Genomic DNA, 22,939 nt, shown 5'->3' on the forward strand with positions numbered 1-22,939 from the left:
CCAGTCTAAATCGATCGAATATATGTCTCACTCGATCGGATGATTAGTTCATTCGATCGAATCCTTTATAATTCGATCGAACCAGTCCAGAAGTTTAAAATTAAAAAAAAAAAAAAAAAAAAAAAAAAAAAAAAAAAAAAAAAAAAAAAAAAAATTTTTTTTTTTTTTAACAAATTCAGTCTTTTAGATATCTGTCTGTTTTAACATGTCTATGTATACAGATTCAATGGCTGAAGCTGCACAGGTTATTGCTCCGTACAAAACGTCGATCAAACACAACATTGTGGCATTTTTAGATGAAAAATCAAGTCACGGCAAGGACTTTGCGCAGATGATTAAGTTTTTAAAGAGGTCAAGGATCTTCATTCCTATCTCAAGGATCGTTGAGCCGATAATGTCGGTTCAACAGGAGTTTTGGAGAAACGCCACGCACGACAAGTCCGTCGAGCCGTCGGTGATACGCTCCACAGTCCGAGGGCATCAAATTGTTGTTTCTGCCCAGATTCTTAGAGATGTCTGCGGGTTTGCAGATACAGACTCTGACCCGACCACATTACATCCTGCAGCAACGAGAGGATGTTTCGCACGCATGAAGTATGACGGCGATCTCAATGCCGGTCTGCTTCTCAAAGCAAATTTGTGCCCAGAATTCAAATATCTGGCGCACGTGGTGATGCACTGTCTGGGTCCTCAACGTACAAGTTTTGATAAGATAAGGGAGAGCATGCAATTCACCGTGGCAGCACTCGTGATGAACCGCCCCTTCAATTTCTCTCAAATGACATTCAGTCACATGGTGGAAAACCTCACCATAAAACAAGGGGCGGGTGAGAAGTTTCTACGGTACCCGAGGTTTGTGCAGATGATAGTTGATGACCAGGCACCGGGGCTGTTGAAAGAGAATGACGGAGATGTGGTAAAGCTAGACCACATGAAGAATGAGACTTTGAACCGTCTCAAGTCATACAAGGATCGTCCAACAAGGCCCCCACACAAACGTTGTTTTGGGCATGTGGCGAATCCGTTTTATCAGGCTCCACCAAAGAGGAAGTGGAGGAACACCTCAAGTGACTCAGATGTCGAGGACCTTCCGTATCAGAAAACCAGTGATGAATCAGACACTGAAGACGAAGTAGTCCCTGAGGACACCAGGACTGATGCAGAGAAGGAAGCTGATACCTACTTAAATGTTGAAGATTTGGAAACCGGTGAAGAAGTAGTGTTTGAGGAGCAGCCTGCTGATCAACCGACAGGTGAAGAAAGGCCGGCGAAGAGACAAAAGAGGAAGGTTACTCGAAAGTACAGGAATTTATTTCCCAGCCAACCTCGTCCCGCAATGTTACCATCAGTTGGGACCTCTTCTACTGCTCCTCCAGCACAACAAGCTCCTCCTCCAACACCTCAGTCCGCACCGCCACCTCCTCCTCAACCTCAACAGGAGATCTCCCTCCCTCCCAAGGTCGCTTCTGAAATTGCCGACCTGCACAAGGCGATGATGCAGATGTTCATGTTCAGGACACAGCAGGAAGAGCATAACAGAATCAGAGATGAACAAATGGCTCAACTTCAAGCTGACAACGACAGGTTGAAGATTGAGAACACTCAGCTCACTGCTACTGTTGCTGAACAGGGATCTGCTATCACAGAGCTCAAAGAGTCAAATCAAAGCCTGGTAGAGTCCAATAAAAGCCTTGTGGAGTCAAACAGAAACCTTGAAGCTAAGGTGACTGAGCTTAAAGGAGACGTTCTTCGTCTGGAAGGTCCAGCTAATGTTGATGTGGACACCGACGAGCTGAACTCAGATGATGATGAAGGTGAAGGTAACTGAGTGATTTTTGAGTGAATGTAGTGAGGATTTTAATGTTTAAATCTTGTAATCCTTATTTATATTCCATTGTCATATGTAATTGTTTTGTACTTAACGTTTATGATATTACATATGTTTATTTAAAAAAAAAAAAAAAAAAAAAAAAAAAAAAAAAAAATTTTTTTACTGTGTTGTGATTATTAATCAAGCAGGTGATGCTGATACATCAAATGTCCAACCGCTGCAGTCAAAAACAGCAGCGGAGTTTTTCACGTATCTCTTGGAAAACCCAGATGAACAGCAAATCTTCTCAAGTGGAGACTTGGAAGAAGGTGAGATTTCGCACAACTTCACGGAAGAAGAGCTAGAGCAAATGTTCGAGTTTTCAAACGAAGAAACAGGCAAAGTTCTGGCCTTGCCTTCAACAGAATCCACATCTGCTGCAGCTGCTTCAACCGACTCACCATCACCGACGGCCGCTGATCCGACACAAGTCGATCCTCCTCACTTCGAAGATGTCGAAATAGAAGACTTGACAAGGGAAGAATATCCTGAGTACTACACGTCGCAAACTGACGATATTCCCAACTCATCAAGCTTCTTTCAAAACGTAAACGAGGAGGAAGTGCAGAAGAAGGCTGACGAAAGGTCAAATGCTATGAAACAGCCGTCTGAAGCCGATCAAGCCGAATTTAAAGACAAAACAGAAGAATGCAAGAAAGCGTTCAATGCTATTCTTGAAAAGATCAGGTCTAAACGCCAAGCGAAACCGACCATTCCTCACACAAAGTCATATGATACTAAGGGTCGGAGAACCTCTGGAGAAATCCTAGCTTGGGCGTGTCTGAAAGACCTGAACTGCGTAGCTGTCAAAAGGGAAAAGGGGGTTGAGTACTATCAACGAATCACAGACTTGAAGACTCTTCCAACTTACGATCTTAATCGTCTTAATTACCTGGACATGCTATACGCAAGCTCATCTCCATTCGCATCGTACTATCAGAGTGTATTACGAAAGGAATACAACTCAAAATGGAGATTGATTACACCGCAAAGGCCAAAGCGTTATACAAGTAAAAAGGAGATCGATCCGATCACCAACAGGCCGAAAGTCATTTTGAAGTACATGCCACCACTTACAATGAAGAAGATTCCGCTACGAAAGATGAAGCAGGACTTCTACAAATCGTTCAGGCATTGGTACTACGACGGAAGACTACATGAAGCAGTTATAGTGCTCAACGACAATGGTAATTGGAGCACAATCCGCATTTTTGATCCTATGTGGCTCACCAACTTGTCAAGGGAGGATGTTTTTACTCTATACAAGACAGAAATTCTTTATGCCCCCGATGACATGGAGCAAGCGCTAAAGTACAGAAATGTCATTAGGATCTGTTTTGCCTATGACATACATGCAGGATCTAACTGGAAGGAACAACAGAAGAAATATACACAGGGAACCAGTGATTAATTGTTATATGTTTTGTTTATTTGGTTTCTTTGTAATTCAAAGTTTTATCTTCTGGTTGTAATTGTTTTTGGAGTGATTTTAATATACTTTGGAATATTGTGCTAGATTATGCTTTACTTTCATGTTTGATAATCTACTACAACTGTGCTTAAATGTTAATCTTATATTCCATTTGACAGCATCTCATGATATGTGGAACCTATGGTAAGTCTGACGGACTGCACCATTGGATCGTGAGATAACTCCATGAAGACAGGAGTTTGGTGGATGCAATGAGGGCACCACTAGCTTTGAGAACAGAGAGGGAGAGATAACTCCAAGGGGGAGTTGCAGTCGAGCAAGAAATCTCGATTGGTTAAAACATAAATAGAACTGGCTCCAAGGGGGAGTTTGTTAGGACATGAAATGTCATATATATGTCCCCAGTTCTATCAGGGTAGGTCGGCGTGAGACTAAAGATAGTGAAACCTAGTTAACGTATTGTAAATGTCAAACGAAAACTGGTTCGATCGAACAAAAGGTTGATTCGATCGAACCAGGCTCATTCGATCGAACAAAGCTTCACTCGATCGAATGAGAGACTCATCCGATCGAATGAGTCTTCGATATATAAACGTTACTTAGGGATTTTCAGAAAGGAGTACACATAACACACATACACAGCCGACCTGTTCCCCGGAAATCCTCTCTGCCCGTCAACCCCTTCGGTCCTTTCCTCCGCACCTGGTCGTCATATCATCCTAGGAATTGCTACCGTTTGTGTCGTTGATTACCACCGAGTCGCCGTGTTAGTAGGATTCCGCACTCTAACACGTTGCCCCCGAGAATCGTTGGGAAACCGTCTCCCGATCGGTCCTAACAATACCACCTGCGGTTACGTCTACTTCTGAGGTCCCGGTTACATCGGAAATCCCTCCTCAGTACACTCAAGATATATCACATCTGAGGTTTGATTTCGATGCAACCTTATCAGACTCAGAACGAATAGCAGCACTTGAACGGGTCGTGGCAGAAAAGTCAAGGATTAATCTTATCCAGACCCAGGCTATTCAACGCCTTGTTGCAGAGAATCAGATGCAGTCGTCCCTGCTGGTAGAACATGGAAAAATCATAGATGCTCTGAAGGAGTTCTTGGCATCTCAGGGGGAGACGAGCTGTAAAGGTGATGAGTTGAGGACCAAGAGGAGAAATGATCGAGACGATGATCCCAATGCATCGAAAGGTGCAGGTGGTGAGTTGCCAAGAACTGTACAAGCTCTTGGGACTTCCATAACTTAGGGGGAGTCGACAACTGCAGCTGGTGGTGATGATGTGGTGGTAGTGGAGGTTGAGGAGATGGATGATGACTTTATGTGTGATGATGATGTATTACCGAGTGATGAGATAGAGAAGATTGGTGAACAAATTGTGATTGATGATGAGATAGAAGAGGGAGAGATAGTAGAAGAGAATGTAGAGCATGAGATTCCAGAAGTCGATAACGCAGATATGAGTAAAGAGATGGGAAATGATGAGACTGAATGGGAAGAGCAGCCTAGATGGAAAGAAGGCTATGCTCAGTGGTTCGTCAAAACGAAGAAACCAGCGGTCCCTACTATGTTTAAGAAGACTTACAACATTAGAGGCTATGCTGAAGCGAGAAAAGGGATTATCTGCTGGATATACGATGAGCAGTTGAGGCTCTTCGTGATTAAGAGATATGATGGTATTCAGTACTTCAAAAGAATGTTGAGATCGTTGAACACACTGCCAGAATGTGAAGTGAAAGACTTAGACATATTGGGATTGATAAATCGAAGTGATGATAATATGGCTAGAGTCATCGGGAAGATAGTATGGAAGGAGAGTATAAAGGAAAAGAAGTTCGAGCTGCTGAAACCACAGAAGGGTAAACTTATCAAAGATAAAGATAGAGGGTTGAGAGCAGATGGCAAGCCTTGGATGATTATGAAGTATAAACCGATCCGGTGTTTGAAAGAAGTGCCGATGAAACAAATGCCCAAGGATGTGCTCAAAGAGTTGAAGTGGTGGTATGTAGATTGTGAGACAGCTGAAGCAGTGATGGAAGATGAAGATGAACAAGAACTGCTGAGAGTCTATGATCCGATGCATCTAGTGAACCTGTCTTGAGCTGATCTGCAGGTGCTGAATGAGAAGAAAATATTTTATATTCCTGCTTGGAAAGACGAAGCGAGGAAATATCAAAGAGTTGTTTCGGTATGTCTACGAGAAGGAGTGAATGCTTAAAGATGAAGATTCAAGATTGTTGAAGATTACAAGACACGTGCTTGAAGATAAAGAGATGAAGCTACTGCCAAGGGGGAGTCTGTTGGTGCATGATGTCAGTAGTTCAGTGTCTAGTGTCTGTAATCGAGTTTGTAATGTTTTGTATTTGATGTAAGCGAAGTTAGCTAACAAGTTCACTGATATAGGCGAACTTGTTAGACAAGCGAAGTTAGGGACAACTTCGCCTGAACATGCCAGGCGAAGTTGTCGTGATATATATTGATTAGGTTACGGCTTGATCAATAAGAAGTTTTGTTATTCGAGTTTACGAGTCAGAGAGTCCTGTAATCAGTGATTGTAACGTGTGTTCGATTGTGTTAACTCGTATCGTCTTCTACGCTCGTAACGTCTTACGTAGGGATTCCGCACCTACGTAGAACGAGATATCTCGTGTAGATCCGGCTGGGAACCTACAGTAATATTACATTTGAGAGGGTAAATTATTGTGATAAAGTGGATCACAATCTATTAAGTGTGTCATAGATTTGTGATAAAAGTTTACCACTTTGTTCACTGATAAGGTATGTGTAATCCTTAAACCGGGTTATGTTATTCCTGAAGTTATGGTAGTCATGAGATTTCCCTGATCGAATGATATTTATGTACTTAACATGAGTTCTAATGTATTGTCTTCTTCTTCTAATGAAACGTGTTTTATCTCGAAAGCAAACTAGAAATACTCAATCTTGTGACATAGGCGTATGGGTCATATTCATGTTCGAAAGATGAATCATTTAATGGCGAATGATTTGGCGGACGGTGTTTCACAAAAACATTTCAAATTGAATGATCACTATATTGCATGCAAGAAGAGTAAACAGAAGAAAAAGTCGCACCCGTTGAAGCAAATTAATTCCATTGATACCCCTTTGGAACGTCTTCATATGGATTTATTTGGCCCAGTGAAGCGTTTGATTTTTGCGGGAGATTGATATTTTTTATTTGTTACCGACGACTATTCAAGGTATTCATGGGTGTTATTTATGAGTTCCAAAGATCAGACACCGATTCTCATGCAGAATTTGAACACCAAGATCGAATCACTTTACAAACATAAAGTGAGACGAATTCGAAGTGATAATGGTACGGAGTTAAAGAACAATGTTTTGGACATTTTCTGTAGGATAAAGTTAAAATACAAAGTACAACAAAAATGAGAATGATGAGAAGGAATCTAATCCATTGATCTTAGATTTGGATGGTGGAGACTAGTTTAAGTACAAAAATTGATGAAAAGAGCATGAATGTAATAAGCCACTTCTGTTGACTCTCTCTCCAAATGCAAGGCACATGTCAATTCCTCAATCATTTTAAAACGTCTATAACTTTTTCATACAAAATGTTTTTAGAAAATTTTTTACCATAGTAACAAACGCTTTTTATCTTTAATTTTAACATCATACTGTTATATAAAATTAAAGCAAAACGTGGGTTTTTTATATTGTGTTATTTGTTTCTCCATTGTGTTATTTAATTGGGTTTTTCTATACATTGTGTAATAGATTTTGGTTATTGTTTTTTTCAGTTAATACTCATATTAAAGATAAAATTAAAATAAAGATTACGTCATTGTGTTTTTTTTGTTCGTCATTATGTGTTTATGCTCAACATTTGTCTTTCTAGTTATCATTTTGTTTTAGCAATTGTGCTCAACATTCACTTAATTTGAGAAAAAAAGTACTGTATTCATTGTGTATTACATTCAAGTCATTGTGTAATATGTAGATTCCATTGTGTTTTATGGTTTAGGCCATCGTGTCATATGTATTTACCATTGTGTCTTATGTTTCAAGCCATTGTGTTATATGTATTCATTGTTGTGTTTTATATATTAGATAACTTGTTGGTATTTTTGTTTACATTTACATATTATTATTACACAACAGTGTTATTAGTGCTTAAAAAAAACACAATGATCAGTTGAAAGACACAATGGCGAAAAAATACAATGACAAACAGAAAGACATAATAATGAAAAAAGACACAATAACGTGAATTTGTTTTTTTTAAATCATACTCATATTAAAGATAAAAAACGCTTGTTAATATGGTGAATTTTATTTTAAAAAAATATCATATAAAAAAGTTATAGACGTTTAAAAATGATGATGGAATTAACATGTGACTTGCATGTGGAGAGAGAAAAAATGTATTATTACTTTTATACCATTTTTCTTTTGGTTCCTACTTGACACGTGTCAATTAATTATGGCTTCTTACACTTCTCATTTTTGTTAGCATTTGTAGGGTAACTCAACCTTTTTCTAGAATTCAAAAAGAAATTCATCAGGAATGCAATGCTTCGTATGTGCCTAGGGATGAGCGTGGGATAGTACATGTATCCGTACATGTACATGTACCCGATTGTACTCGTACCAAAAATCAATAAAAACACGTACAAATGCTCGTACCAAAGTTTTCAGTACGGTACGGGTATTTCGGTATATTACCTATTTTTGTACCGCTTTGCTTTTTTATTTCCAAATCTCCGACGATCTTGAAACCGGTACCGATCGAGTAACAAACAACCTGAATTAGTCCAGGTATCGGTACGTGATGGGTACCAAATTAGTACCAAATTGGCCGAAGATTTAATGATAAGATAGTATTGAAGAACCCTAATTTGGTCGCCGACTTTAAGTGATTTGTTTGTTGGTTCGAGTTTTGGATGTTATATTATTTAATTTTGAAGAAACGTTTGGTACTTGTTCAATAATAACATGGTTGGAGAATTTATTTTATATATTAAATATGACGAATCTTAATTTAACCTTTATATACTCCAAACATGTACAAAATACCAAATGTACTCATACCGTACATGTACTTGTACCCGATTGTACCTGTACCAAAATTCAACAAGAATGAGTACCAATACCCGTACCTAATAAGAAAAATCGGTACAGGTACGTGTACAGGTACGGTACGGGTATGAGTACGGGTAGTTGGGACAAAATGCTCTTCCCTATGTGTGCCACAACAGAATGGTGTAGCTGAAAGAAAGAATCAAACACTGATTGAAGTAGCAAGAACAATGTTGGTGGATTCAAAGCTTCTCTATCAATTCTGGAACGAAGCTATAAACATCGCTTGCTATACGCTTAATCGTGTTCTAACGGTTAAAAATTTCAAGAAGACGAGTTATGAACTGCTCAATGACTGTAAGCCTAGCTTACAATTCCTCGAACCATTTAGGTGTTAGTGTACTATGCTTAAGTGAGAGGCGGGAAAATTCGAAGAAAAGGCGATTGAAAGCTATTTTCTTAGGTATGCGTCGCCTAAGAAACATGTCTTTAATTTTTCTTCCTGGTGCGTAGAAGAATGGTATCATGTTGAATGCCAAAGATACTCTACACCACCTGCTAGCAAGGGACCTGATTGGATGTTTGATTATGAGGAGTTATTTAAGTCATTAAATCCATTAGTTGAGGTACCAACTGAAGATTTTATCCGTGCATATTTGGAAGAACAACTCTTTCTATACCATGATCTTCTATTTATGATGATAATGTGGTACATGATCAACATGATACATCCGATGATGTTTCTAATTCTTCTGATGATGCCGATATTGAAGATTCTTCATCTGCTTCATTGATTGATAATCATGATGTTTCTGAGTTACATGTTGGAGAATCTTCTCAAACATTGATTGATCTGGCAACTGAAGAAAATGTTACTAATTTACAAGACAATGTTGTTGTTTTTGAGAATCCTACTTTTCGGATTAACTCATATCATCCTCAAGACAATATCATTAGTGATATTAATGATGGTGTTTGTATGTGACGACAGGTCGGTAACGTATGTGACGATAATGTATTGTGTGCATACGCTGACGCCTACAAGGTGTGTGATGATATGAACAAATGAATAAGTTAATAAATACTGTGTGAAAGAAACTTAATGGCTTTAACTTGTACTATGGGATCATACCTTAACCCCATTGTGTCTAACATGTTTTGACTATTAAATTTGGTTAAACTACAAAAGGGGGGCTGAGACCAATTTTTTAGCTTTTATCGAGATCTTGGACTATTTTGTAAAGTTCATATAAAATCAACCGAAATACTTTATATGGTTGGAAAGCTTGTGGAGTCTAGTTTCTTAAATAAAATGTTTTAAACAAATTTAAGGGCAATAGATGGGTGAAAAGCACAAAAATACAGTAGTTGTACAAAATTAATAAACCAGAATTTCTCTTATTTTTTTGTACGGAAACGATTAAAAATAAATTTAAGTTTCATTAAACTAATTGAAGATGGTGTTTGTGTACCTACAGTTTGTAACTGAAGTAGTAGTTTCTAATGCTTAATTGTGCACACTCTTGTATGCTCAAAGAATGGAAAATACACAAATGTTAGTTTATGTAAGTATTCACGCTAATGGTTCATACGGGTCTAATAAAGGATAAACATTTATGTTAAACTTTGTTGATGGATAAATATGTATGTTTAATTTAAACATGAAAGGATACTAATGGTTGGGCTTACTGGACTCTACATTATTTATTCTAAATGTTGCATGTTGACTTGCAAGTTGCTAGGTAAGTCGAAACGTGAAAGTTAACCGGTCAGTGGAGCATTTCAAGTTCTAGATCTTCTGCATGTGAAGGTAAGTGAACCTTACACCTTATATAGTTGTAAACTATACTTATCTTAATTACATGATATTCAATGGACTATTGTTGGGTTATCCAATGGATTAGATGATGATTGGTCAGTATATTGTTTGAAAGTAGATGTTAGTGTTGGTAGTAGTTTGCTAATAAGGTTGACTTGTTTTGTTGTCAAATTGTGTATTTATGAAGTAGATAATAATCTTGATCCGTTTGTTAATGGTCATGTTGGTAATATAGTAAATTGGTGATTTTACCCATTTGAGTTATGATAACATGTGTTGTATTAGTAGGTGATAATTTGAGTTATTTATTAGTAGTAATATTTTAAATGACACCTTGATCCGAGGGTTTGTAACAATCTTTATTTGTATGATTGTTTTAGATGGTAAACTGTTTGTTGATAATATGAGTATCATTTAATATGTCTAATGATTCGAGTTAGTTGGATAGTAACAAGGAGGAAATTGCAAACTAGATTATATGCTTTCAACTATCTGGAGCATGATTATATTAGTTAGAATCAGGTATTGAAGGTTCAGGATCGAAAGGACATGTTGAAAAGTTGGAAAACTGGAAGTCTAGGCTACAGTGCAACAGTCAGCGTATCTTATGCCGGTTGGTTCTGCTACGCCGGTGGTAGTTTTGTATAAGTTGACTTGGTTTATTTAGTATTCTATTAGACAATCAATTTTTTACTTATTAAGCTAATTAAAAGATGTGTTGTGAGAATGTTCACAGGTAAAGGACTCATGGAGGGATGTTTGATTATTCTAAAGTCATATGAAAACACCAAGATTGTGGATGTTGCAAGTGAATTTCTAATTTTGAAACTAATGTGAAGGTTAAGCGCTCGGATGGCATAAGGACACACATCTACAAATTGAAATCTTAATACCATTTGCAAAGTTCTTTATCAAGTTTTGTCTATTATTTAAAAGTAAATAACATGGTTGTTGAATTAGACAATAGTTGTTGGAACATATATATGTTGTGGTTATATTTTATATATAAAAAAATTGGGACCGTATTTTCCTCAATTAAATATAGTATAAAGACGTTTACAAAACTAGGATGTTACAGTTTTTTTTCAAAAATGTGAAATAATAATATATCTAAAAGAAAATAACAATATCAAAAATGTGATTTTTTTTTCTGTAATAATAATTTTTAAGCATAATCATCGCATTTATGAGTCAATCATAGTTAGCTCATTTGACTAGCTGACTCGTACTATAAAATGACCATTTTCAACCCAAAACTTTTTAAGCAGTGACTTGATCCAAGTAGGCAATCTTGTTATTGTATATTTTTAGCCATACTTGTCACACCCTCAATTTTTAACTAACGGGATTTTAACGCGATGCGCGTGACATACCAGGATCTAGCCACTTGTCATATTGAACAATTACTAAAAAATGAAATATACCATTTATTTATGCTCATTAATATGAGAAAAATACATTTACAGTAAAAATTTCGTTTGGGGAAGCGTAAAAGTAAACATTTTGAAAACAAAGTAATTTCGCGTTCAAACATGTGCAACTCATTCAAGTGTAAGACATGTATCCATGCTATAATGAAACTCCAAACAAATGCATGTATGTGCTCCTTAGCATACCTAGTGACCTTGGCAAGCATAGATACTTAATGGTCAACACGAGGTTGGTGAGTTCATAAGTTATCAACAGGCTACTATAAGTTATCAACAGGCTACTATACACGAGGTTGGTGAGTTCATAGATTCAGCACATTTCAAAATATATCAGGGCCGCTATCCCATTTACAAGCTACTATACAGTTGAACCGAAGCTGATAATATGTATGCCTTCCCACCAGGTCTATCACCAACACTGGTGTATGTACTTAGGTAAATAAAACACTCGTTTTAAGACATCCTCGTCATGCTAGCGTGACTAGCTCAGGTGGGATTTGCCAAACCCAGTTATACTACTCAAAAATACCCCGCAAGAATCCCTTCTCTAACGGTTAAAAAAGTGTAAAGACTTTATGTGATATACAGGGAATCTACACATGTAATATATAAGAAATTACAAAAATCTAAACGAGTCACTGAGTTTTCCTCCAGATGACCAGAATATGAATATGTCCGCGTTTTCTCCCCGAAAACAAATACATGAAAATGTTTTGTGTGTTTCTCCCCGAAACAAGTATATGAAAAACGATTTGTTTTTTCTTCCCTGAAACAAGTATATGAAAGTGGTTTGTGTTTTCTTCCTGAAAACAAGAAGGAAAAGCATTAACTTACCTGGTGACGTGTGTAATAGACTTTCCTCGAAATCAAAAGAATGCATTTGACTTGCTAATTGTTACCTAGTAGTCTAGTAAAACTGTTTAAGTTACGAGAGGGTGTTTAACAACTCATGATCCTAAGACTCACGTATAGACTCACACACAAACTTGACCCAACAACTCGTTGGTGATTGCAACTAAAGTCAATAGTTTTAAGTTGTTCTAACATTCATCCTATATCACAACATGATCAAACCATTAAGCAATTTTCATATAATTCAAAGTAGTTCTCGAGACATATTTTAGCATGTAAGATGGAGTTTTATTCACTAAGAAAACAATATAATTAAATTTAACAAGTATAATCACAGAAGTATATATGGATTTGGTTTCTTAATATATTTTTATTAAAATTTTCTCTTGCATGCAAAAACCATAATAATTCAATCAGTACAGATAGGTCCAAACAATTGCATATATGGATTAGGTTTCTTAACATATTTTTATTATAATTTTATCTTTCATGCAAAATCCATAATTATTATAATTTTCTCTTGCAAGCAAAAACGACAATAATTCAATCACTACAGATAGGTCCAGACAGTTCAGCACATTACGCAACAAAAAATATTGATTTGGTTAAGCCACAATAATAATACAAATCAAGCAAGGCCAATTGGGTTCGAATCCTAACTCAAAATGTGAAGTTATGGAAGTGGAACCAACTCATTTGGACTTGTCATGAAAGAGTTATGATGTTGGGAAGGTAGACCATAATTCGACTCACCGCATCAGCTTTGACACATGCTTTTGTAAAATCATAAAAGGTCCAAAAATTACAAAATTTACCTTTGTGGTAACTAGACTCAGAATACTATATGCTAGAATCAAGAATCGATCAAAAACACTTAATTATCACCAAGTTACAACCACCACAATAAACAAGAATGAATTTATCAGCAAACTGTTGTCATCAAAACTCAAACCCTAACATGTTATGACATCTCTAGGGTTCTAATTCATCTATTAACATCATAATCATCAAAATTACAGAACTTTAGAAACTTAGGGTTTATCAAGAACACATCATAACATGAAATTAATACATAAAATTACCAATTAACATTAGGAATGGTGGGAATCACTCAAAGACGTCACTAACTGTAAGAATCAAGATTTAATTGAAGATGAATTAGGGTTGGGAGTGGTTTTCACAATCTTAGAGAAGGAGTAAATGGATGTCGACGTTTTGGAGTAGGGATTATACCATGTGTAGTGGGGCGCTTCCAACCCCCAAAGCGCGGGGAACACCGCCTCTAGGGCGCTTTGGGCACTTGGGGGGGGGACACTTGTGGTTATGTAGATAAATATGAAAATCTTGTTAAGGTTTTCAAAGGTTATTTCACACAATGTCTAGTTTTAAATTTTTAAAAATATTAGTATCTTAACTACACCACACACAAATAGGCAAGTGTACCTACCGTATATGTAGTAAAGTATAGGTTAGAACCATGTATCAATCCACGGACACACTTGTTTGATTTTTTCTGCTAAATCGTTGTATTTATTTAAACTGGAAATAAACATAGTAGTTTTAGTTTTGATAAGTAAGTTTTTAAAGAGAAATTTAAAAACGTAAATTAAGAACAATATTTTTGTATTTTTATATTTTAAAGATAGATGATCAAGGATAAAAGTGTATCATCTTGGTGATAACTCCTCAAGATCAGTTCCTCTTCTTTGATGCCACTGATGGCATGTTCTTGAAGAGCTAAGCGATTGTTACCTTGTTTCTTTCTTGAATTATCATTCAACAAAAGGAAATGTTAACCTGTTCCAAAAGACGCAAGTCTAATAAACGAGGCGTGGGAAAGAATTGAGTTACATTTAAAAGATAGTTATCCTCTTTCTTTGGATCAACTTGTAATGAAAGACCTTGGAATCTCAAGAACATGGATGGATCTTAGTTCTGACTTAAGAGAAATAGTGTATGATATCGATGAATCAATCTTTGAAGATGTGATTGATGATAACCTTTTGAGTTTAATCATTTATCGCGTCGATAATGAAACTTAACATTAATAAAAGTTTAGGATGGAAGGTTATTGTATATGGTTTCGTAAGTAGATGATATCATGTACATTATTGTTTGTTTGAGTGTGTTTTGGTTTTGTTGTTTGTTGATATAACATTTTGTTCTTTATTGTTTATTTTCACATGGTGGTTGTAGTTAGAAACTATATAATGGGATTTCCCATCAAATATGCAACATCCCGAATTTCAACTAATAATATTTATATTATTCTTAATGGAAAAGTTTACTTGGATTAGTAAATAAAATGGTAAAAGGTAAATATAAGAAGGCTAGTTAAATGGAACTAATCATGGACCAAAAAGGAAAGATGGGCCTTAGGTACATGGGCTGAAGGGAGTATAAATACCCCTTAAACCCTAAATCTTTCCATTTCCATTCATCTTATCCATCTTATTCTCCCTACACCTCCATAACACACACACAACCTTTCCTTTTCGGCCGTAAGAGAGAAGGTGGGATCCAAGGTCAAGCGAGTCAAGATTCTTGAACTATCCTAGATATTCAAGCTAGCTACAAGATCCGAGTTCATAATCAAGCCTATCCGTGACCTAGAAACATCAAAAAGTTAGTCGTGCACAGCTCAAGAAGGGGATTACGATTAACGGTGAACGTAACCGCATTCAGGTGAGTTTCTAGCCCCATTTCCTTGTTATGTTTTCGGGGTTGTGTGCTGATGTGGGCTAAATTATATACATATTATTTTACATATTTCCTATACTTTTAAATACTTTTGAGCTAGGTTTTTTATTGAATATTATAACAATTGGCTCATATGTGAGTTTATTGGTTTCGAGAGACAACGGGTTAAAATAGAGTAATTTTATTAACTAAAAACCAATGGGTGAATATTTGAACATGTTAGTATATAATTATTATAAAGTGTGTCTTTCAATTAAAACGTGTGATGTGCATTTAAATGAAATATGTTATTCATCATTTTATTTGTTATGGACAGTATCATCACGAAGGAAGTCTAAAATTGATGATGGCCCACAAGACTTGAAAAGATATCTTGAGTTTGGCAATTGGTTCGTCGACAGATTGATCAAAGAGCGATTGTGAATTTTAGTTTCTACTCTCAAGAATAAATAGTCAAAGAAAAAAAAAAGAATAATCATAATAATAAAAATGCAGCCCACCTAGCCCACGTGACTTTCTATTCTATCAATATATTATCTTTGTCGGTGGAGAAAAGGTATAAAAGGGGCATGCAGCTTTGACGCAAAGGGAGATAATTATTATTTATTAAAAACCCTGTACGTGGGGGTGTGGACGAGAAGATAACAGCAGCAGCCATATATATTATTTTCATTGTTATTCACGGAGGGAGTTGACGAGAGGACGAGCACAGTAGCAAGCAAAAAGGAGAAATTTTGGTGATGAACTCTTTTATATTTATTTATTTTCTTGTTTTGAACATGATTATTGGCTAAATACTTTTTTGTTATCTAGGCTTGTGATGATGTTTTGTTGACTGTTTTGGACTTGTCAGTTTTCGGATTTTGTTTATGGGATTTAGATTAATTAAAAGTTTTGATTAGTTTTATTGGATGTGTCTCATGCGCATTTACTAGCTTAAATATCCGACGGGTGATAAGTTGTCGGGTTTGTCTGCGTTGTTAGGGTTTTAGGTTAAATTATCTGACAGGAGGTTTGCCTATTTTTGCCTTAATTTCACTGTTTACCCGTGTCCTTTATACTGTTCAAAAACCACCCCGTGTACTTAGGTGCATTGAGATAGTGAAACCGACGGGTTAGTTGTTTTATAGGGTAATTAATCATAATTGGTGAACTGACAGGTGAACTAATAAGCCGGTGTTTTTACATGATCTCTAAGATTTCTTTTTAGGTGACACCTTGAGAGTGATTAAGGATCCATTAAGTTTCCTAGAGCTTCATACCTTTAGATTCCCGGTTCCCATAGCATTTTCCCGTAACCGATAAAAGTCCGAGTCGTCACAATTCGGATTCCTTGCCTTGGTAACTCTTGCTCTCATTTGAATTTGCTAAAGTCTTATTCAGTAATTTAATTTTTTAGTTTACTTTAATTTAATTAAGTAATTAGTTTAATTAATTAATTGTTAGTTTTTAAAATAAAATAAATAAAAATCCAAAAATAATACTTTCTTAATTATTACTTTAGATTAGCTTTTAGAACTAGTTTCGTTAATTTAATAAGTGTCTCTAGGGTTCGATATTCCCGGTATTCCCATGGCTATTCTACACCCGATAGGTTCACTTGCCTATTGCTAGTGGTTTGGTTTAGGATATTCTAGGTTTTTATTACTCGTTGTGCTTGGTCATTATTTGCTAAAATTTTATATACCACTTTGCGCACATCAAGTTTTTAGCGCCGTTGCCGGGGACACTTAGGCGATAACGTAACTAGTTTTGATTGAAATTAATTGAATAATTGCTCTTATTTGTATTTGTGTGTCTTAGTTTGTTTTAAGCGATTCTGTGTTATAGATTAAATGTGTCTAGTCATCTTTAGGATAATTTTGTTTCTGTTTTATTTAATCGAGTTTAGTTAATATGTTTAATAGATCGAGTCAGTTTAGGAATATTTTATATAGAAGATGTTGGAAAGAGATGATGTTGGAAAGAGCTCAAGAAGAGGAACGTGAAATAGTTCGGAAACTAGAGGCATTGGAAGCTAGGCTTGATAAGTTGATCGAAATATATAGGCTCCGTAAATTAGAAGAACTAGAAGCTAGGTTAGAGGAGTTAAGTGTTAGATATCAAATTGAGAGTCCTTCTTACAAAGAGCAGCAGACGTCTACGAAACGGATGATGAATTCTGGGGTGATGATTATGAGGGCGTGATAGAAGAGAAGGAGTTGGAGCTACATGATTACACGAATCCGAGTTAAGATGTCATTGTGGAGCCACTTGACCAGATGGAAGATGACGAAGAGGATGAGCATGCACCATCTTGGGAGGATGAGTTTGGTGATGAATTAGTGAGTTTACCAGTTTATGAAGAAGATACAGAATTTGACCATGTTGGCGATCTTATATACTTAGAAACACTAATCATGGGGAAGCCAGCAGTGGAGATCAAGCGTGCACCAAACAGAAAAGAAGAGTTAATGGAAAAAGAGGATGATCAGAATATGGTGGTAGTTGAGTCACCACATCTTGTGAAGGTTAATAAGTATGTGGAGGAACTATGTAGTGGATCGCCACCGAAATTGACAAAGTCACAAAAGAGGGAGCGAAAATGCTTGGATCAGCACATTTTGAGGGTTCAAAAATGGTATATTAAGAGTTATAGGACTACACTAAAATGCAAGAATAACTATTTTCCTTATTATATGCCACGTATTAGGTTTGGTCCGGGTAAGTTTAAGTATTGGTGGTCCGACCCGTTTGTGTGTTTTATATTACTTTTTAGTTTCACTATGTGCTATTTGTTTGAATATGTTGGATGGGTGGAATTAAATGGGTTAGATCGGGGTTGGATAAAAGAAAAGCCTCCTGATTGAGATTTCAGGAGCGAGTCTGGCTGAAGACTTTTCTGTAAACTTAGCGCTTCCCGGGAGGCAACCCGGTAGTATGTTTTTGCTTTTTTATTTTTTATTTTTACTTTTATTTTTGGGGTTTCTTGCTTCCGTTTGTTGGCCGCTTGTTTCTGTTTTTCTTTCAGGTGTCTCAAGGATTGCTTGTTGAAGGTTGATGATACATGGTTTGATTCAAGTGTGGGGAGGTCATTTGTTTATTGATTGCCGCGTTCGTTCGTAAGTGATAGCTTGGTAAAGAGCACTGGAGTGTGAGACTTTCGTTCGAATTGGAGGGCATGGGACACGACTCGCGAGGCAATATCGTCATATTTATCAGGGGAGTCTGTTCCACTTTACTTATATTTGAATGTGTTTTAATTTTTGTCTTTTTCCTGTCTCATTGAGGACAATGTGACATTTAAGTGTGGGGATGGGAAACTGCCGTTTTTATAATAAAAAAAATCATAAATTAAAAAAAAAGTTTAAAAAAAATATATTCAAAAAAAAATTGTCTAGAAATTTTAACGAAAATTTATGCAAAATAATGGAAAATGATAGAAAAATTTGAGATTGGTTTTTTAAAACTATTATTATATATGAGATTAAATAAAAGATAACGCACTAAGCTTGGGATGTGTCGGTAGGCCCAACTAGCTTTGATAGTCCACTTTAGCAGAAATTTTATATATCTAATAATTTGAAAAACGGTGAAACCGAATTTCGATGCTTAGGGAGGATTACCATAATCTAAAAACTTTGAGATGGGAAGACTTAGATGCACTCAAACCAGCACACCACCACATGTCCACTCTTTATACGAGCTTAGAAATAGTTATATATTTCGGGTGATATAAAAAAAAGAAAAAAAAAGAGAGAAAAAAAAAAGAAAAAGAAAAAAAAAAGCATGTTTTGAAAGTGTATTCCAAGAATTGGTCCAAAAAGCAAATGGCGTGAGAAAGTTATGTATTGTAAAATGCCAAAGAAGCATTCTCAAAGTTAGTAAAAGAGGCCAAAGGTGAACATACTAGACGGGACTTAGAGTTTACGTGTTACCAAGGGGATAGTGACTCTGAGGATACACTATTGGGGCTCGAGGTTCTTAGTCAGTAAATATCAAATTAGGAATTTATAGGACAAAGTCCAATAATCTTTAGGAATAGCTCGTACGACCTCCAAAGGACCATTCATCCATCAAATTTCACCGAGTGTGTCTACTTAGTACCATCAACGAGTCCTTGGCTTATGGTGATTTGTCGAATCAGTCTGCTTCGAATTTATTTCTTTTAGCTCTCTTTGTCTGAGATGGGGTAGGTGTAGCCATAGCTTTTGAACTTTAAAACGTTTAATGCAATTGGGGGCTTGATAGGCTGGTGGCTGGGTTTAGGTGGACAACAATATCGGCACTCGCGGTTTTTGCGTTTATCTATGCTTAAAAGATAACCTATATGTTTTAAATATCGATCTTGAATTATGATAGCATTGCATTATATATTTTTCGAGGAAGAAAAAAAGTTTAAGTGTGGGGATATTTGATGTGGTCTAAATTATATACATATTATTATACATATTTCCTATACTTTTAAATACTTTTGAGCTAGGTTTTTTATTGAATATTATATTAATTGGCTCATATGTGAGTTTAATGGTTTCGAGAGACAACGGGTTTAAATAGAGTAATTTTACTAACTAAAAACCAATGGGTGAATATTTGAACATGTTAGTATATAATTATTATAAAGTGTGTCTTTCAATTAAAACGTGTGATGTGCATTTAAATGAAATATGTTATTCATCATTTTATTTGTTGTGGACGGTATCATCACGAAGGAAGTCTAAAATTGATGATGGCCCACAAGACTTGAAAAGATATCTTGAGTTTGGCAATTGGTTCGTCGACAGATTGATCAAAGAGCGATTGTGAATTTTAGTTTCTACTCTCAAGAATAAATAGTCAAAGAAAAAAAAAGAATAATCATAATAATAAAAATGCAGCCCACCTAGCCCACGTGACTTTCTATTCTATCAATATATTGTCTTTGTCGGTGGAGAAAAGGTATAAAAGGGGCATGCAGCTTTAACGCAAAGGGAGATAATTATTATTTATTAAAAACCCTGTACGTGGGGGTGTGGACGAGAAGATAACAGCAGCCAGTGACGGATTTAGAATTTTTTTTTATCTGGTTCGCTATTTTAAGATGCTCTAAATATATAAGAACGCGTATAAAAAAATTGGGTCGGGTTGACGATTCGGATTGGTTTAACGGTTCGGGTCAAGAAAGATTAATCATATAATAAAAAACGATATAATAACTAAAAAACATCATCATTAGAAACTAAAAAAACACGGGACTTAAAAACGATAATCTTTCGAAATAAAAAAAAAACTAACCTTATAGTTGTTCTTTACGAGTTTTCATCTTTTGAAAGCGTTGCATTACATCTTCGATCGAAACTTGTAGTAAAAACTCTCTTTCAATGTAGCAAATGCAAGAATCATTCATGTACCCGTCACCCATCCTATTACGTAGTTCCGTCTTCACATGCTTCATTGAAGAAAAACTTCTTTCAACACTAGCCGTTGCAACCGGTAGAACTAGTGACAATTTTATTAAACGATAAACCAACGGATAATCAATGTGTTTTCTTGTTTCCACCATCATTTTTGCAAGATCACTTACCCCTTTAAGATTGTCAAACCTCGAATCTTCTTTCACATTAGCAATGTAGTGGCCAAGTTCAAACATGAGTTTGTCTCTTTCATCAAAACTAAAATCATACGGATACATCTCGGCCAACTTTAGCAAGTTTAGCTTATGAAAGGGGCGAAAATCACGACACGGGCTCAAAGAACTCATAAACGTAAGCAAATCCGTGGTTACCTCATTAAAACGATTTCCAAGCTCTTGAATTTGCATATCGAGAACCGTATTGAAATTATTAACCACATAATGGTGACGATTAGTGATGTTTGTTTTTCTTCTTCGGTTTTTTGGGTCAACATACTCATCTTCCATGTTAACAACTTCAATCTCATATTTGTCACAAAAAGATGTAACATCTTTTAAAAGAGAGTCAAAACCTTCAAGTCGATAGTTTTCAAGAGCTTTTTTGGTTGATCTAACCAGCTCAACTGCATTCATGATGTCTTGATCCTTTCTCTGAAGAGCTTGAGACAATGTGTTTGTAACTCCCAAGATGTACTTCATCAAATGTAGATAAAATACAAAATTAAAAGATTTTATGTATACATGAAGGCCATGTGCTTGACTTTTCTGAGCACGTATCTCTCCCCAATTTTCTATGTACTCGAGCACATCAATAACGGCAGGACATAAAGCAAGCAAACGCAAAAGAGTTTTTTCATGAGAACTCCAACGTGTATCTCCAGCTCTCGCAAGTGACAATTCTTGACTTTTTCCACGCCCTGTTTCAATTTCCGGATTCAAATGTAATCTCTCTCTTTGACTTTCTCTAATCAAATCTACTCGTTTGCAAGAAGCACCAACAACATTCGTTAAATCCGACACTTCATCAAAAAACTTATAGATGTCATGATGCTTTGTCGCAAGAGCCACAACAACAAGTTGTAGTTGATGAGCAAAACAATGAATAAAATATGCCGAAGAATTTTCTTTCAAAATCAAAGCTTTCAATCCATTAAACTCACCGGACATGTTGCTTGCACCGTCATATCCTTGGCCTCTAACCTTCCGCAAACTCAAGTTGTAACGAGCAAATAAATCATCAATTGCAGATTTAAGAGACGACGCGGTTGTTTCCTTGACATGGACAAGGCCAATGAATCGTTCTTTTACAATTCCAAATTGATCAACGTATCTTAAAACCACGGCCATTTGTTCCTTTTTAGAAATATCTCTCGATTCGTCAACCAATATTGCAAAAACATCATCACCAAGTTCATTGAATATCTTTTTTAATACTTCTTGTGCAAAACAATTGCAAATCTCTTTTTGGATGGATGGAGCGATCATTTGGCATCTCCCCGGAGCGTTACTTAATATAACCTTAGCAATATCTTCATTTATTTCTCCCAACAATTTCAAAAACTCTATAAAATGTCCTCTATAGAGTGAACTTTCAGATTCATCATCACCACGAAAAGGTAATCCACCATTCAACAAACCTTTTGCAAGTCTAACTGAGGTACTCAAACGGAGTCTATAGTCCCTTTTTTGTTTATTAGTTTGTTTGTCAAAGACAACATGTATGGATTGTTCTTGTTTAAGTAAGTCCTCACCTTTTTTACGTGCTTTGTTGTGAAGGCTTCTAATACCACCAACATGTGAGGATATTCTATCAGAATGGCTCCAATTACCAAATCCATCGGTCACAAACGCATCTTTTTGACCAGTTTCTGGAAACAAATAACAAAACAAGCAATATGCTTTATCCGTTTTAACACTATACTCCAACCAATTTTCATGTGTCTTAAACCACTCGGGACGAAATTTTCTTAAGCAACCACTAAAATCTCGTTGCGGGAAATTATGCCCAATAGGTTGACATGGCCCTCTTAGCAAATATGTTCTTCTAATTTCATCTTTTTGATTAGGATGATATGATGAAATCGGCTTTCGATCTGAAGGATCCCATGGAAGATCATCCAATTCGACTCTTGCCAGATTATTACTACTAGATGGTGAAGGGTCTCGTGGCCTTCTCGATAAAAAACGGTCCATAATCTATCAAATTTAAGTTCTGTAAAAGCAAAAATAAAATTCAAAGCCCTAAAAAACTAACATCTTTTTTGAACACTCAATCATCAAAAGTCTCATTCTAACGAACTACAAAAGGGGCGGGATTCGGGAACGCACCTGAACGCGGAGGCCGGACTGCCGGAGGGTATCGGACTATCGGTGAGACGGCGACGGCGAGTTTCTGG

At 36.2% G+C, this 22,939-nt stretch overlaps 1 protein-coding gene across 1 annotated transcript; it reads right to left on the reverse strand.

The window, feature by feature from the left end:
* Positions 1-20,426: 20,426 nt before the first annotated feature.
* Positions 20,427-22,736, reverse strand: LOC143553548 (uncharacterized). The gene has a single exon (XM_077043528.1). The coding sequence runs from the start codon at positions 22,734-22,736 to the stop codon at positions 20,427-20,429; it is 2,310 nt and encodes a 769-aa protein (XP_076899643.1).
* Positions 22,737-22,939: the final 203 nt, after the last annotated feature.

The sequence above is a fragment of the Bidens hawaiensis genome, unplaced genomic scaffold (genome assembly GCF_021521415.1).
Source record: "Bidens hawaiensis isolate Kalapana, Puna unplaced genomic scaffold, B.hawaiensis_p1.1 tig00017272_1, whole genome shotgun sequence".
Lineage (NCBI taxonomy): Eukaryota > Viridiplantae > Streptophyta > Magnoliopsida > Asterales > Asteraceae > Bidens > Bidens hawaiensis.